Genomic DNA, 16,419 nt, shown 5'->3' on the forward strand with positions numbered 1-16,419 from the left:
TGGTTCCAATCCCCTGGATCCTTCCTTTTTCCCAGTGACCCTTCTCTTAGAATCGTAAACGCCCTGGCCCTGCAAAGGCCCTGCCATTTCCAGGCCAATTAGGCATCAAACTGCCCCCAGGCCATTCCCTCCACTGTGGCATTCTGTTTCAGTCCTATTGCTGTTCTCTGGTACCCTCTGCACTTGGACAGATCCAAATTCAAATATTTCCACCATCTTTAAGCTGGGTGCTTTGGGGACGAGGCATCTAATCACTCTATTCCTCGGTGACTTCGTCTGTAAAATGGGCATGGCATCTTCTTCAGCCGTTTCATGTGAGCATGAACAGGTGACTTGCATCAAGTGCCTGGCACACTACAGCTCCTCAAAACGGGGGAATCCTCTTCCGCTTGGCCCTTGAGAGCTGGTTATTGTTGAACAAAGAATGAGAACTCAGTGGAGGTCGGTGATATGATATCCGACAATTATCTGCGCTCCCCCTCCCCCCCCCAACAAAAGGTCCCTGAGAACAAAAATACTCATCGCGGCAGACTTTGGAGGATTTGCAAGGGTTGCCGATCCGCCCCGGGTTTGCCCGGGATGGCAATCCGCGCGTTTCCACCGCGAGCAGCAGGCCGCAGGTGCGTGGGCTTGAGCCGGGCGGGGGTGGAAGGATTGTGTGTAGATAATTCAATCCCCGTGGGACTCAGCGGCTGGCCTCACCCCCGCGGCTCGGCCGATTGGCTGAAGGTGTCGCCTCCCCCGCCCTCCGCACCCCAGCGTCCCAGGTGACTCGGTCCCCAGTGGCGATCTCTGTTTACCGAGAGAGCCGGCCCAGGTGGGGCTCCATCCCGGCGCTCCGCGCTCGCTCCCCGCTGGGGCCCCGCCCGCGCAGCAAGCGGGGAGAACACCTGGCCCGAGCTGCTCCTCGCCCTTCCCCTCCCCCGCCGCCCGGAGAGGTCGGGTAAGGGGCAGGGGTGTGTGTGGGTGGGGGCGTCCCGGGCCCGGGAGCTCGCGCGGACCCCGGAGATGTAGCCCTAGGCCTGGTTCCCATCCCTCCCCCGCGCCGTGCGGTGCTCGGGGTGACGTGCCCACCCTGGGCGAGCGGCCAGAACCTGGATCTCAGGGATGCCCGGGTCCCTGAGGAGGCACAGACGTAGTGTGTTCCCCTCTTCCCCAGACGGCGATGACCCCCAAGCCGGCCGGACCCCCGGACGGGGGCTGGGGCTGGGTGGTGGCGGCCGCAGCCTTCGCGGTGAACGGGCTCTCCTACGGGCTGTTGCGCTCCCTGGGCCTTGCCCTCCCTGACCTCGCGGAGCACTTTGACCGGAACACTCAGGACACTGCGTGGGTCAGCGCCCTGGCCCTGGCGGTGCAGCAGGCAGCCAGTGAGGGGGGCCCCCGAGGTGGGAGGCGGGCACCGGGGTGGCCTGGCGGAGCGTGTGCGTGGTGATGGAGGACCCACCTGATGACCAGACAACCCGAGAAAGGGGGAGCCGGTGGGATTGAGTTCTAAAAAAGAGAGGGTCTTGAGGTCAAGGGGAGGGGGGTGTTGGGCTGGGGAGGAGCTTAGGCCTGGCAAGCAGCCTAGAAGGGCTGGCTCGAGTCTGGGGGCCCAGGGGCGTGTCTCCCTTTGACTCCGCCCCCTCCTAGGCCCAGTGGGCAGCGCTCTGAGCACCCGCTGGGGGGCGCGCCCCGTGGTGATGGTCGGGGGCGTCCTCACCTCGTTGGGCTTCGTCTTCTCGGCTTTCGCCCGCAGTCTGCTGCACCTCTACCTCGGCCTGGGCGTCCTTGCTGGTGAGGGGAGCGGGACACCCGGGACCCTTAGGGGTGATGTTGGAGAGGGGCGCTTCCTGGGGGCTGGAGGCCAAGGGGGCGGGGCCTCCTGCGAGGGTCAGGGCTGGGATCACTGCGGCGCGCGCGTGCCCTAGCTCCCCGTCCTCACCTGGTCCTGTCGGTTCGCAGGCTCTGGCTGGGCCCTGGTGTTCGCCCCGGCCCTCGGGACGCTGTCCCGGTACTTCTCCCGCCGTCGAGTCTTGGCTGTGGGGCTGGCGCTCACGGGCAACGGGGCCTCCTCGCTGCTCCTGGCGCCCACCCTGCAGCTCCTCCTTGATACTTACGGCTGGCGGGGCGCCCTGCTCCTCCTTAGCGCCGTTACCCTCCATCTGGCCCCCTGTGGCGCCCTGCTGCGACCCCTGGTGCTCCCTGGCGACCCCCCGGCGCGACCCCGCGGGCCCTTGGCTGCATTCGGCCTGGATCTCTTCGCGCGCCGGGCCTTCCTAGTCTTTGCTCTGGGCACAGCCCTGGTCGGGGGCGGGTACTTCGTCCCCTATGTGCACTTGGCCCCCCACGCTTTGGACCGGGGCTTGGGAGGGTATGGAGCGGCGCTGGTGGTGGCGGTGGCTGCGGTGGGGGATGCGGGTGCGCGACTCGTCAGCGGCTGGCTGGCCGACCAAGGCTGGGTGCCCCTCTCGCGGCTGCTGGCGGGGTTCGGGGCCCTGACGGGGCTGGGGCTTCTGGCAGTGGGGCTGGCGCCCTTGCTGGGGAGCCCGGAGGGTTGCGAGGGGCCCCTGCTGGCCGCGGCGGGGGCCTACGGGCTCAGCGCGGGAAGTTACGCACCCCTGGTTTTCGGTGTGCTCCCTGGGCTGGTGGGCCTCGGAGGCGTCGTGCAGGCCACAGGGCTGGTGATGATGCTGATGAGTCTTGGGGGGCTTCTGGGCCCCCCGCTGTCAGGTAAGGGCCTGAGCCACCAGATCCCTCGGCCACCATCCTGTGCCCCTGGGTCCCAGGCCCCTGAATTCCTTTCCCCTTCTTCACAGGCTTCCTAAGGGACAAGACGGGAGACTTCACGGCCTCCTTCCTCACCTGCGGCTCTTTCATCCTCTCTGGCAGCTTCATCTACCTGGGGCTGCCAGGGGCGCTGCCCTCCTGCCCACCAGCCTCCCTGCCAGCCTCCCAGCAGGCCACCTCTCCTCCCCCTGAGAGGGGGGAACTGCTCCCCACTACTCAAGTTGCTCTGCTTTCCCCAGGAGGCTCTCAATCCACTCGGGACACCACTTGTTGACCATTTGTTTGAGCCACTCCCCCAATAAAGAATTTCTACCCAGTTTCTCACAAGCTCCAACTCAGCCAGTTGAGGAGGCTGAAAACATTCTTTCTACTTAAGATATTCAAGGGGGCGCCTGGGGGACTCCATCTGTTAAGCCTCTGACCTGATTTTGGCTCAGGTCATGATCTCAGGGTCGTGGGATTGTGCCCCCAGTGGGATCCCCGCTGGGCATGGAGCCTGCTCAAGATTCTCCAGTGCTCTCTCCCTCTGCCCCTCCCTCACAGTCGCTTCCCTCTTCCTCTCTCCCAAAAAGCAAGAAAAACAAAACGGGGAATCTCTGAGAAGCTGCCTGCCTGTGCATTTCAGTGTGTTGGGGTGAGGGGGGTGGGCAGGAGGGGACCATCTGCTAACTCCTCCCTGCATTTCAGGCTCCTGTCCCTGGCCTGAGGGAAATGCTGGACCAGACTTCAGCTCTCGAAGCTTTAGTTCCCCTTCCCAAGCCACCCCCACCCTGTGTCCACCCTTATCTTCTACAGCAAGAAACAGGAGATCAGTGGCCACAGGGAGGAACTGTGGTCCAGGGTTAAAGTGGATACCTCCCCTCCGCTTCGTAGCCATGAGCTCATTCAGCCAATCCCAGGGCATGAGCCCCAGCTCTTTCTGAGTTTCTGACAATGACTTGGTTTCCTTATTCGGTTTTATCTCAAAAGGGCATCCCTCTTTCCCAAATGTCTGTCTTCAGAGAAGAAAGTTGGTAGGCAATGCTAGAGATCACAGGTAAAACATGTTAAGTCTCTTGACCTTTGGTTTTCATAGCTGATTCTGAGCTCTGGGCAGCTGGCTGAGCCCCTGGATTCTTTGGCAGAGGTTGTGGGAGCAAAGAAGAGATAATAGGCCTCGAGGAAATACTAGGTGTTGGCACTTGCATTGCAACCTCCCCCTGCCAGGCCTGCCCGGGGGGAGGTGGATCAGGATGCTCAAGGCACTGTGGTTCTGTGGGCACCAAGATGGGGCAGGAGGGGAAGATCTGGTGCTGCCAATGTCTGGCTTTCTGGGTCTCACAGCCCCTTTCTGGAGTTTAGTCCTCTTCTGGCTCTTCCTTGGACAGAGAGACTTTGGTTTCAACTGCCTCTCTTATGCGGTCCTGAGGCTTGGAGGTAGAGGCCAAGGAGCAGAAATGAGGCAGAGTCATGAGGATGCCACTCCCTGCCAGGAGGAAGGACCCCGCCACCACAAAAGAAGCTGTGTAGTTGCCCGTCACATCCCGGAGGTATCCTAGGTCCAAGAGAGAAAGAAAGAACACATATCGGTGAGCCATTTCCTGAGAGTGATGAAGGGAAGAGAGTAATCCTTAACCCATCTTCTCAGAAGAGTTAGAACTCACAAGGCAGGACCAGATGAGCTCGAGGACTCTGGGGTCTCAAGGTTTCTACAGGTAATTTCTGGAGGGTAATTTCAACCACCCTTCTGCCTTCAGAAAGGGCCTCTCAAACCAGCCAGCAGACACTTGGGTATCCAGGGGTGGACAGGCACACCTGTGCTTTTCTTTCAAGCAAGTGTGGCCCTCCTTTCTACACTTCCAGTTAATAGTTAAGAGGAGAGAGTCAAGGATCTGAAAGTTTTGGCGTCTGGGACATAGAGAACTTTGACCCAACAGCTCAGACACCTGGGCTGGGGCCCAGGAGGTCAAGGGAAAAGACAGCACCTGCAGGCTATGTCTGGCCCAGTCCAGCCAGGTCCTCAAGCTGTAGGCACCCTGCCAAGGGGCCCTCATAGCTTCTCTGGGTCTTTCCACAGCCCCAATTTCTCTGCCCTATGGACCCACTTGGGGGTTGCTCTGACCGGCCATGCAGGCTGTGTTCTGTGTCAGACTGGAGGGCAATATTCACATACACTAGAATGCAAATAGTCCCCTCCCTAAACTGCGTGATGTGGCAGCCCTGAGCCCTGCCTCCCAGAAACCCAGTCCTTCTTACCTGACAGAGGAGCCCCCAGCAGGCCCCCAATGCTCTCGACCATCTGTACCAGTCCCAGGCCACAATAAATCCTTCCAGTCCCCACTAATTCAGGCAACACAGAGAAGGCCACTGGGGTCAGGGCACCTGATGTGAAGCCATAGGCCACAGCCAGAGCCATCAGGGCCGTGGGAGTGTGAGCCACGGGCAACAGGGCCAGTGACACCCCAGTCAGTGTGGTCCAGAGCATCAAGAGCCGTGCCACAGGTCCCGGGACAGCATCTCCCAGCCACCCAGAGGCCACACGTCCCACGAGGTCAGAAATTGCCACAACTGACACCAGGAAGGCAGCGGACAGTGGGTCCCAATCCAGGTCCTGGAGGTGGGCTATCAGATGTACGTAGGGAATGAAGTAGCCAGTGTTGATAAGTGTGAGGGCAACAGTGTAACGGAGGAAGGGGCCGTGATGAAGGAGGGAGGTGAGTTGGGCCCCAGGGCCCCCCACAACAGGATCCTCCATCAGGGACAGTGGGCGGAGGAGAGCACCACAGGCCACCAGGTGGAGGGAGAGGGCAGACACCAGCAGTAGAGCCCCTCGCCAGGCATAGAGGCTGACCAGCCATTGGAATAGTGGGGCAAACGCAAAGGAAGAGAGGCCCACGCCGGTCAGTGCCAGCCCTGTAGCCAGGGATCGCCTCCGAGAGAAGTAACGGGACAGGCAAGCCAAGGTCGGAGTGAAGGTCAGGGCCCAGCCAGAGCCTGTGGAAAAGGAAGAAACAGGGATTGGGGGACCCTTAGGGAGCCCAGGGCACCCAGTGATTCCACCATGGGTAGCAAGAGAACACAGCACAGGCCTGGGTTAGGACCCTAGTATCAATACTTCCCAGCCGCACGACCCTGTGCATTTTATTCACTCTCCCAGCCTCAGTTCTCCTCTCCTCATCTGCAAGACGCAGGTAAAACACCTCATCGGCAGGTGGAGGTTCAGAAATACTGTCCGTAAGAGCAGTGACTCGGTCAGAACTTTGGAAGTTAGGCACGGGCTATACCACTTCTGGCTGAATGATCTTGGTCTGGCAAGTTACATAAGTTTCCAGAGCCTTGTTTTGTCTGTTTGTAAACTGGATAATGATATCAGCAGCCACAGGACCTGGCACAACGTTATGCTAATTCTTCCTTACACTCCAGCCCCATCAGCCCTGGGCTTGCATATTCTGGCTTCCACAACTTTGAATTTCTCAATATGCCCACACCATGTTGATCACTTTAGTCATCCCTCCTAAGACTTGCCCTCTGGTACAGGTGCCAGCTCCTCCTGTAAGCCTCTGGGAAGGGGCAGGAAAGAAGGTGAGAGTCCGGAGCCGGCTAGTCCTCTCCTGCCCACGTCCTGGGCCTCACCTGAGAGCAGCCCGATACTGAGGTATAGGTGGGTCAAGGTGGTAGCAAGAGAGGCAAGCAGCATCCCCGACGCGGCCAAGATGCCCCCGGCCATCACCACCGGCCTGGGCCCGTACTTTGTGCTCAGGGCGCTGCCCACCGGGCCTGAGAAAGAGGAAGACGCGGTCCGCGAAGCTCTCCGGCGGCCTCCGCCAGGGTCTCCCCAGCCCCGCCCTGTCCTCTCCCGCGTCCCCGCAGCTCCCTTCCCTTCCGAGGGAGGGTGGCAGGCCTCCGGGCCGGCGCGGCACTCACTCCCGAACTGCTGCACCGCGATCCCTATGGAGGCGATCCAGGAGACCCGCGCCGCCTGCTCTTCAAACGCCGCCACTAACTCCACGAAGAAAACGCCGAAGGAGCGCAGCACCCCGAACACCAGCGCCGACTGGAAGAACGCGGAGAGCACCACCATCCACCCCCAGCCCCCGTCGGGGGGCTCGGCCCTGTGCGCCATCGGCGAGAGGATCGGGCTGCCGCCGCCCCGCGCGCCCGGGGCGGGAGCAGGGCGCGGGACCCTCCACCTCTGCGCACCCAGCCGCCCGGCCTCGCGGCGGAGCGCAGGCTGCTGCTGCCGCCGGGGAAGGCACCGACGACGGAGGGACCCAGCCCAGCGGCCTAGGTGGGGCGAGCGGCTCCCGGGGGTGTGGCTCCGCGGGCCAAGCGCAGCCTGTCGAGGCCTGGGCGGGACCGGTCCGGGGCGGGAAGCCGGGGGCGCAGACGTTCAGCCCGGAGCCAGGAGGCGGCCGGTCTCCCGGTGGGTTATCCGTCTTATCACTGCAGGCGTCAGCTACCTGCCGGACCTGGCCACGGCCCGGGTCCACCCGCCGCGGGTGGGGAAGCAGGACTCCCGTGCGGGGGTGGAGCCCGGAGGGCGGGGCGGGGCTTAGAGCTGCGTACTGGACCGGGACAGTGAGTGCAGCGCATGCGTCAGGAGGGGATCGCTGGAGGCCGACTGGATGGGCCCCGCGTGACTAGGGACCTACCGGGAGGCTGCTGCGTCTCCGGCCCCCTAACCGGCCCGTCTGTCCACATTCCCGCACCGCGACTCTCACGTGGGGAGTTCACGGGGCTAGGTGGCGGGTCACCCGGTTCAGGAGAGGAAGACACCCACTTGCTTAATGGGGGGTCCAATGGCGAGGTCAGGTCGGGGGTGAACAGAGGCTTCCTGCGCGGAGTCAAACGAGATACCTGCCCTAGGGCCTGAGTACGCCAAACCCTACATGCCTGGATCCCTGGGGGCTCAGGGGCCCAGGACGAGACCAGTGGGAGGCTGGCGTTCGTTTCTGCAGCGGCGACTCAGTTCCTGTTGCTTCTGTGGTCGCTAACAGGAAATCTACAAGTCACAGAAACCAAAAATAACTCGAGAGAGGAAGGGCGGCTGTGAGCGCACTCAGGACCTCCCCAGCACCACCTACACCCCTCCCTCGGTGGGGCTGAACTCTTTTCCTCCACCCTCTGCTAAAACTATTTGCTAACAGCGGGTTTTGATCCCCTGATGGGGTTGACTGAAAGACATGAACTCTTAGCAGGGGAGCAGTCAACTCCTCCTACCCAAGTAGGCAGTCCTCCACCATATGTAACATCGATGGCTTGGCTTTCTGTTTCTCCACTGTAATCCATGCTCCCTAGGATCCTGACCTTGCAACCTTAGGGAAGGAGGATTTTTTTTTTTTTTTTTTTTTTTTTTTTTTTTTTTTTTTTTACAGAGAGAGTGCATGTGGGGTGGGGAGGGCTGGGGGGAGAAGTGGGGGCAGAGAAAATTTTAAGCAGGCTCCTTGTTCAGTGTGGAGCCTTACAGGGGGCTCAATCTCCCTATCCTGAGATCAACGACCTGAGCTGAAATAGAGTCCAAGGCTTACCCGATGGAGCCCCCCGGGCTCGTGGGGGCTGTGTAATATCAAAGAGTGAACTGAGCCTTATAATTTTATATGTAGGAAATAACAAACTTTGTTAAGTGGACTTAAAACTTTGGCAGGTGGGAAATGTGCCAAGACTTAGAAATCAATGTGTCTGTTTAACCTAGTATAGCAGTGTGTCATCTTTAAGGGTCTCTAAGACATTGAACCTCTCAGCTGGTTTTCCTAACTGTAAATTTGGTGATAATAATAGTACCTACTTTTGAGGGTTGTCAGGGAGAATCGAATTAGAAACCCTATGCACTAGAATGCTTCATTCAGGACCTGACAGGTAGGAGGGGATACATAAGATTAGCAGGCCTCATTTTCAACAGGGCATAAGCTGCTGTTTCTTTCTTCTTTCTTTCTTTCTTTCTTTCTTTCTTTCTTTCTTTCTTTCTTTCTTTCTTTCTTTCTTTCTCTTTCTTTCTTCCTTCCTTTCTTTCTTTCTTTCTTTCTTTCTTCCTTTCTTTTTACTTAAAAAAAATCTCTAATCTAGGTCATGAGTTTTAAGATGGAGAAACACAACCACAAATGTCGAAAGGAACCGCAGACCATGTTAATGGACTTATTTCACAGATGAAGAATTTAAGCCCAAAAGGGAGGTAACTTAACAGAATTAGTGACCCTCTGCCCACGGGCAGAACAGAGTTCCACACCCAAGACACACATGGGACAGGGAAAGGGTGCAAGAGAAGCATGCCTTGGGCACTGGATAGATTCTAAGGTTCCACTGCTGGGGGAGGAGTAGAGCTAGCTGTTGGCTCTAACCACATATATCAACCTTCTCACTGCCACCTGCACACTTTCCTGTCCTCAGGGGACCTAAGTCCTATCCATTTTCCTTGGTGGTGGTGGTAGGCAGTGTCCCAAGCATTATGATCCCCAGCACAGATGCATCCCCCAGCCTCTTGATATTATTAGTGCCTTCCTGGTTTCTCCCTGCTGCCTCCACACCTCAGGCAGGAAGTGACTTCAGAGCAGCAGGATGCAGGTGGCTCCGGAGAAACTTCATGAAGTCACTGGTTCCTACACAATGAGCCGGAAGGCAAGGGTAGGGAAGGGGGAGAACAGGGCCATTGAAAGTGTCAGATGGGATAGGGTGGTCAAATGGGCACAGAACACAAGATGGAATCCAGGAGGAATGAAACCCTTTTTCCCCCATTTCACTCCATTCCCAAATCCTCCCAGACAAGAACCTGGACACAGCAGGTAGCACAGAGAGACTTCTTTATTCCAAGATTCTGATCTGGCAAGATCTAACATTTCTACCCCTTGGCGCTCTACACCTGCCCATCTAATTGGGAAACAAAACAAAACAAAACAAAACCAAAAAAAAAAAAAAAAAAAAAGGTTCCTTCTCACAGCTCTCTTCTGCTTTCCCTGCTTCAATCCTGCAGTGGACAGGAAGGAGGAATGATAAAGAAAAGTTGTTTTCTCACTTGTCCTCAAGTGGCAGCCATTGGTCCTGACCTATCTTGAGGAAGCCCCACGGGACACAATTCAAAGTGCTCTCTAACCTCCACCCAAAACCCACAATCAAACAGCTCCCAAGGCAACAGGAGAAGGACTGTAAACCGAGGTTTCTGAGTATCATCTCACATTCCAGACATTCCATCTAATTAAGAAGCAATCCCATTCCCAACTTTCTACCTACTTGGCCTATACCAAAGACCATGTCCCCTCAACCAACCTCTTAGTCCTACCCAGATACTTGGTCAGCCAGAAGGCTCATCAGTCAATTACTCTTTTCAATCTTTTAAATACCTAATCCCAACAGTAATCCCAGTCATAATCCCAAACTACAGCGAATCTGGAATGGAACTCAGCCCCTTTTGTCTCCCTGTGGAAGGTTCTAGTGCATTCCAGACAGGAATGCAGTGATGGTTAGGCCAGGTCACAGACTTCGCTTTTCTAAGGTAAGAAAGTTACCAAGCACCTGTGACTTCTAGAGGCAAAGAAGTTTCTGGAATTCCGACACTTGCCAGAAGATGTCTAAAAACCCATTAAAGGAAGAAGGGGCTTCTCTCAGGTAGAGAGAACCCCAAGGAATATGTGAACCCAGACACTGCTACAGTAAAGGACTGGTCATGACTCTCTATCTTCTAGTCAAGATAGAGTTTAATTCTTGCATCGGTCATACCATTCTGGGCAGAATCAGAAAGGGTTGAGTCATCTCTGATAAGGAAGGGATCAACCCAGTGCTGGGAACAGGCCCCACTGGGAGGATCCTGGGCTCGATGAAAGCCCAATCATGACAGATTGACACAATAGAGCCAATCCTAGGTGACCAGACTCACAGGACAGTTGGGGCCATAAGAGAAAGCCCCTACAATCATCCCTCCAGTTCCAAGATTGCCAAAGCCCTTACATCAATGGCCCCCAGAAACACTTCTTACTTCCATTTCTGGCTCACCAAAAACGTTCCTCTAAGTCTTGGAACCAGAGGAAAGTCTATATGCAGTTCTAGCTCGCTAGAGAACCTACAATATCCAGAATATCGAAGAGGGTTCCTGACCCACTTCCAGAACCCCGCATGTCCACAGAGCTGCCCCTAGAACAAATAAGGTTCCAGACCTAGGATTTCGAGGGACAAGACAGAGGGACCCTTTCTCTGTTTTAAACAAACCAACAAGCAGACACACACAGGAGAAACAACAATTCTAAAGATACAAGTTATGACAATAGTACACATAAAATAGTCAAGCCAAAGGAGACAGCCAAGTGCTAATCTCTGCCAGCAGAGCTATGTGTGACCTCACCTACAGTGCCTCAGGTCACTTTTGGTCACACTTGTAGAGGAGGGAAGTGGGGAATGCAATAGAGTGAAGGCCCTGGTGCCACCCACAGGCCTCAATAAATTATATTTACAGATAAACCAAATGAGAAGGGGAGGGCTGCAGGTGGAGGACTATTACCCCCCCACTGCCAGTCTCTCCCCGCCCCCAGCTCCCAGCTGGCTGTCTCCTCCAGAAACCATTTTGATCGTGGGGAAGAGGTTTTGACCAGCAAAACAGAGGCAGATCAAGCCGAGATCTGCCACCCCCGCTCTCCCCAGTGATAACCGAAGGTGGTGGTGGCAGTTTCTGATACTGGAGGGGCCTTGCACACCCAAGCCCGAGGGGGAAGCCAGCCGTGAGCCCGCGGCCGTCCCGGCTTCCGGGAAGCGATTGGGATCCGGGTGGGATCCGGGCCGGCGCTCAGCTAGAGGCCCCCCAGAATGTGGTACTGCACTTTGGTGTTGGTAGCAGCTCCGTGCTTCTGGCGCAGATGCAGGCGCAGCTGACTCTTGTGCCGGAAATGAAGGCCGCAGGCCTCGCACTGTGGGAGGACAAGTGAGGACAGCCGGGTCAGCTCCCTACCCCCCGCGCGAGGACTCCGATGCGCAAGTGCCCAACCCTTGGCAGAAGAGAAGCCCACGACCCCGGCGTCTTCCCGGATCCCCGGGCGGAGGCAAAGGACAGAGGCCCCGCCCTCTTCAGCGAAGTTTCCTCCCTCTCTGGCTGGTCCCGGAGCCTCACTTCGGTGCGCGGGCTCCCCTACGCGCGGCCCCGCCCCTTCTCCCCCCGGGCTCCGCCCACTCCGAGGAGCTCTCAGAGCCCCGCCCCCAGGTGGCCACCCGCGCAGGTACTCACGTGGTACGGCTTCTCTCCTGTGTGGATGCGAACGTGGCTCTTAAGGGTCTGTAGGTGGCGGAAGCGAGTGCCGCAGGTAGGGCAAGGATAGGGCTTCTCCCCGGTGTGGATGAGCACGTGCGCGCGCAGGTGCGCGACCTGGGAAGCAGGGCGACCTCAGAGAGCGCCCCGACGGCCCGCCCCGCCCTCCTGCAAATCTGCCTCGGAGCGGGCTGGGAGACGGGTTGCGTACCTGCACAAAGCGTGAGCCGCACGTCTCACACTTATAGGGCTTCTCTCCCGAATGGATGCGACTATGGGTTTTCAGGTTGGCCGGCCGGTTAAAGCGGGCTCCGCAGATGGAACAATGGTAGGGCTTCTCTCCTGGAGGCAGGGTGGAAGGGAGGTCAGGGACTCCGCCCCAGGACACCTGCAGGCAGGAAGGCCAGGGCCCCCTCCTCCCTTACCTGTGTGCACCGTGCGGTGACTGGCCAGGTTGCCTTTGTAGCGGAAGGCAGATCGGCAGAGCTGACACTTGTAGGGCTTGTCCTCATCACCAGGAGCCAAGGGGTCCAGCCCCGATGAGCACCCAGCCACAGCCTCACAGTTCTGGCAGCTGAAAAATTCACTTCCTGGGAGCAGGGATGGGTAATGGCGATTCCAGTGAATCCTCAAACCACATTGGAGATGGATTTTCTTTTTCCCAGTTTACTGCTAAGGTTCCTGGAGTTCATCTGACTTACTGAAGGTTACATGGTTAATATGAGGACAAGCCAAGATCCGACCTCATGTCTGTCTGACTGCGGAATACTCTGCTAATCTCTTCAATAGTGGTGGTGGTAGGTGCAGGCCCCAATTACTGGGTGGAAGTTTCTGTTTCTGTGTCCTCTCTTGGACTACTACTCTGCTTCACAGCTTGCCGGAGAGGCCCTGCCGAGTCCTGGGCCCAGCACTCAGCCCTGATGGGCAGAGGCCAGGAGTTCCCAGGCTTTGCTGCTCAGGGAAAGCTTTAAAAAATACCAATTCCTGGCTCCCACTTCTAGACATTTTGATCTGTGGGGTGTGACCTGGGCAATGGCAGTTTTAAAAGCTCCCCAGGTGATTCCAATTTGCAGTAACTGGGACAGGCCTTTGCTTTTGGCCCAAACACTCGCCTGGAGCAGCCCCAGAAGAAAAGCCAAGGAGGAGGTAAAAGGAAGGGCTCTTACCTGGTGGTGGACAAGCCTGTCCAGAGTGTGATCCAGTGGTTTCTTGAGCTGGGGCTGTGAGGAGATGCGGGGTATTGACTGGAGCCCCACATTTGAACTGTCCTGTGACAGCAGTTGGAGAGAGCCTAGGCAGGTGGCAAGCCCAGAGAAAAAGGTTAGGAGAGATTTTGTGGAGGGAGGGTCTCACCTGGAGGACTTAGAGCCAAAGACCTTCCCCTGGAGGTGAGCCATACTGACCAGTGAGCCAAATCTAATTGTGCTGCCCCCTCACTCCCTGCTGCTGACCACCCAGGCGCAACGGCTCTGCCTCCTAGCTGAGGTTGGCCTCTACAAATTCCTGAGGTTCCAGGTTCTGTACCTGCTCTGGGGACCAGGAATGGGTCCTTCTTCACTGCCGCTGCCACTGCTGCTGGAAGCCTCGTCTCCACTGGGGAGCCGGGCTTGGGGGCAGAGTTGACCAGAATTCCTCTCCCCGGCCAGGCTCCCTGCTTGGGAGGCCTGAGAGTTTAGCACGATGAACTTGTACTTTTTCCAGTTGCAGGCCTTGGGGTCTGGGCTGCCTGGACTGGGGGGGCCTTGACTGCAGCTGCGAGACTCAGTAGGTGGATCTGGGTGCCCTTCGGAGCGCCTGGGACTGCCTGGCGGAGGTTCTGTCGGGGGTGTGGGGGGTTCCGCCTCCAAAGGTCGCAGAGAGATGCCCAGAGGTTCGTAGCTGGGACAAGTGCGATGGATGTTAGTGCTTTTTCCTAAAATTGGCCTCTGCCCTTGACACCTGGGATGCCACCTCACCCAACAGAGGACTCCGAAGCTGGGGCTCTCTCACCTGGCCTGGATGAAGCGGTGGCAGGCCTGGACCACGTGTTCCATCTGCAAGTAGGTGGCAGCCGCCAAGACGGCTGGTGCAGTGGCTGGAGAGAGGCGCAGGCGTGAAGTGTACATGAAGTCCAGAAGAGGAGCGAAGCCTCCGGCTTCTGGGCCCGCAGGCAGGGAGAGCACATCCACCCCCACTCCAGCACGGCCTCGGAAAATTGAATAAAAGAAGCCGCTGGAAAGAGGGCAGATAGGCTACTTTAGGGCCTGGGTAACCCAGGGAGACACGTGCCACCGTAGAAAGCCCCACCTCCCCCCCAATTCCCTGAGGGGCTCAACCTCCTCTGGCCTCTTTATTTATTTATTTTTTTAAAAGATTTTGTTTATTCATGAGTGACACAGAGAAAGAGGTTCCCTGCAGGGAGCCTGATGGGGGACTCCGTTCCAGGACCCCAGGATCACGACCTGAGGCAAAGGCAGATGCTCAACAATCCAGGTGCCCCAGTCTCCTGCTTCTGGAAGGCTTGGCTTGGGATCCCCTGCCAAAGACCTTCTGGCTCCACCCCTCTCCCTTCGGATCCCGCGCCACCCCCCTGAGTTACCCCTCCAACCTGCAGGCGATCAGAACCGCCTTGTGAGCTCGAAGGGGTTGCCCGCCAACCAGCAGCGTGACGTCAGTGAGGATCCCGCGGAGGCGCAGCTCGTTCAGGTTGCCGAGCACGTCGGAGGAGTGGCGAGTGAACTCGCGGACGTAGCCCAGCGCGCCCTCGGGGGTGGCGGTGGAACCCATCGCGACGCAGGCCTGCGGGCGCCCAGGGACCCAGGCGGGGCTCAGACGCCTTCCCTCCGCAGTTCGCCCCGCCTCTGCTGCAGGGCAGCGGGAGCCGAGCCCCCCACCCGCCCCGAACCGTCTAATTCTTAATGCGCTGGGCTCCCCGGAGCTAGTTCCCCCCCACCTGAGACCCCTCCAGGGTGCCTGGCGCGAGTTGGACGCTCCCAGGCCGCGGCGTCGACGCCCAGCGTAGGCAATCGGCCAGCAGCGCCCTCGGTTTGCAGCGCTCGGTGCCCGTGCAACACCCCGCTCCCCTCGGCCTCGCCGGGCGCGCGAATCTCGAGTGAGCCACCTGCCCGGACACCTCGGACGGCCTGCGGTCCGCACCCCTCCAAACCCCAACCGAACCACCGAATTCCGCTACTGTCTGGTCCCGGACCCCCTCGTCTGGAACCTCATAACTGATCTCAGTCTTCCTCTCACCAGCAACCCCTTCTTGGGGACCCAGGAGCCCGGCTCCCTCAGTCCACGGTCCTTACCCCTGTCCTGCAGGGGCTGCGGCTGCTCTTCTCAGGGGGGCGGGGTCTCTCTCCCCTGTTGGACTCCGCGCCTTTATCTGGCCGGGATGGCGGGGGCGGGGGTGGAGGTGGGGTGAACGCCTGGGTCTGTATCCTTCCTTCCTCCCGCGCTCTCCAGATGGCGAGCCCGGGGCGGGGTCTCCGGCCCGAGGGCGGGACCTCAGGGACGCCGGGTGGTCGTCACATCGGGGGTCTTGGGCCTCTGAACGTGGGACCGGGGATGGGACTCCGGAATTGGGGATATCGAGATTGGACAATGTGGGTGACCCCGGGTCGTCGAGGGGGCCTGGGGCAAGCGAAAAGCGGTGTTATTGGCTTTTGGAAAGGGGGTGCCTGTGACCTGGAGAGTAAATGGAGCACAAGTCCCCCTTCCGACGTACGGTATCGAGGGACTTAGAGGAGAGCTCAGCGAGACGCCAGGTTTGGGGAGGCCACGGTGGACTCGCGTGGGGGCTCAGATGGCGGGAGGGTGCGGTGTGAATGACAGGCTCCTGCAGCAGGGCCTACCAAAAGGGGGGCTCGGATCGGGCGGGACCTGGAGGGGACGGATGTGATTTCTAGCTCGTTTCCTTCCATTGTCATGCGACCGGACGGCTCCGCCAGCTGCTTCCCCTCGAGGAGGTGGGGAAAGCCCCGGGTGGGGGGTGGGGGTCGGGAGAAGCGCAGGAGACCCGGGCGTCGGGACTCTGGCTCCAGACTCCCTTCTGAATCCTTTTAGGGATCCAGAGAGCCAGCCTCCCGCCCAAAGGGCGCTCGCCCTCCCCCAGTGCCCGCTCACTAGGGCCTCGGGCCCCCGCCCGTCGGCTGCGCTCGGGGGCTGGCGGGGCGCCGGGGTCCAGCGCGGCAGGGAGGCGAACCCTGGCAATGTGTGACTCCTTCCACGAGGGGGCGGACGAGCTCTAGCCTCGCCTCGCGGTCTCCGCCCGGCCGGGGTCCACTCGGACCGGGGCGCAGGATCCACTAGGTCTGAGCGGCTGAAACCTTCGTCCTCCTCCCCTTTGCGCCGGGTCATGTTGTCCCTCGGCCTCCTTAGGAGGGGACGAAGGTTGGGCGAGGGGAGGGAGAGTTAGGCGACAGAGGACACTGTCCTCCGAGGCTGGGGTTCCTAATCTGGGGGTGAGAAAT

General features: G+C 58.8%; 3 protein-coding genes across 8 annotated transcripts; 1 reads left to right on the top strand and 2 right to left on the bottom strand.

The window, feature by feature from the left end:
- Positions 1 to 388: 388 nt before the first annotated feature.
- SLC16A11 (solute carrier family 16 member 11) lies at positions 389 to 3,088 on the top strand. 5 transcript variants are annotated; one of them, XM_072821439.1, is made up of 5 exons: positions 389 to 620; positions 1,160 to 1,367; positions 1,633 to 1,776; positions 1,945 to 2,712; positions 2,799 to 3,088. In XM_072821439.1, the coding sequence occupies exons 2-5, from the start codon at positions 1,166 to 1,168 to the stop codon at positions 3,041 to 3,043; spliced, it is 1,359 nt and encodes a 452-aa protein (XP_072677540.1). In that variant the 5' UTR covers positions 389 to 620; positions 1,160 to 1,165; the 3' UTR covers positions 3,044 to 3,088. The 5 variants fall into 5 exon arrangements, with proteins under 5 accessions (XP_072677540.1, XP_072677539.1, XP_072677542.1 ...); XM_072821438.1 differs by lacking the exon at positions 389 to 620 and adding an exon at positions 655 to 817; XM_072821441.1 differs by lacking the exon at positions 389 to 620 and adding an exon at positions 673 to 938.
- Positions 3,089 to 3,707: 619 nt separating this feature from the next.
- SLC16A13 (solute carrier family 16 member 13) lies at positions 3,708 to 7,293 on the bottom strand. Its single transcript, XM_072821442.1, has 4 exons — positions 6,673 to 7,293; positions 6,382 to 6,525; positions 5,005 to 5,742; positions 3,708 to 4,303 (listed from the first exon to the last, which is right to left on the bottom strand). Exons 1-4 carry the CDS (start codon positions 6,869 to 6,871, stop codon positions 4,107 to 4,109), a joined length of 1,278 nt encoding a protein of 425 aa, XP_072677543.1. The 5' UTR covers positions 6,872 to 7,293; the 3' UTR covers positions 3,708 to 4,106.
- Positions 7,294 to 9,525: 2,232 nt separating this feature from the next.
- BCL6B (BCL6B transcription repressor) lies at positions 9,526 to 15,348 on the bottom strand. Of its 2 annotated transcripts, none has more exons than XM_072821443.1 (9): positions 15,256 to 15,348; positions 14,556 to 14,746; positions 13,958 to 14,179; positions 13,493 to 13,846; positions 13,135 to 13,259; positions 12,394 to 12,558; positions 12,180 to 12,310; positions 11,948 to 12,085; positions 9,526 to 11,633 (listed from the first exon to the last, which is right to left on the bottom strand). In XM_072821443.1, exons 2-9 carry the CDS (start codon positions 14,732 to 14,734, stop codon positions 11,517 to 11,519), a joined length of 1,431 nt encoding a protein of 476 aa, XP_072677544.1. In that variant the 5' UTR covers positions 14,735 to 14,746; positions 15,256 to 15,348; the 3' UTR covers positions 9,526 to 11,516. The 2 variants fall into 2 exon arrangements, with proteins under 2 accessions (XP_072677544.1, XP_072677545.1); XM_072821444.1 differs by having other exon boundaries at positions 15,200 to 15,302.
- Between the last annotated feature and the right edge of the window lie 1,071 nt (positions 15,349 to 16,419).

The sequence above is a fragment of the Canis lupus genome, chromosome 3 (genome assembly GCF_048164855.1).
Source record: "Canis lupus baileyi chromosome 3, mCanLup2.hap1, whole genome shotgun sequence".
NCBI classification, from domain to species: domain Eukaryota; kingdom Metazoa; phylum Chordata; class Mammalia; order Carnivora; family Canidae; genus Canis; species Canis lupus.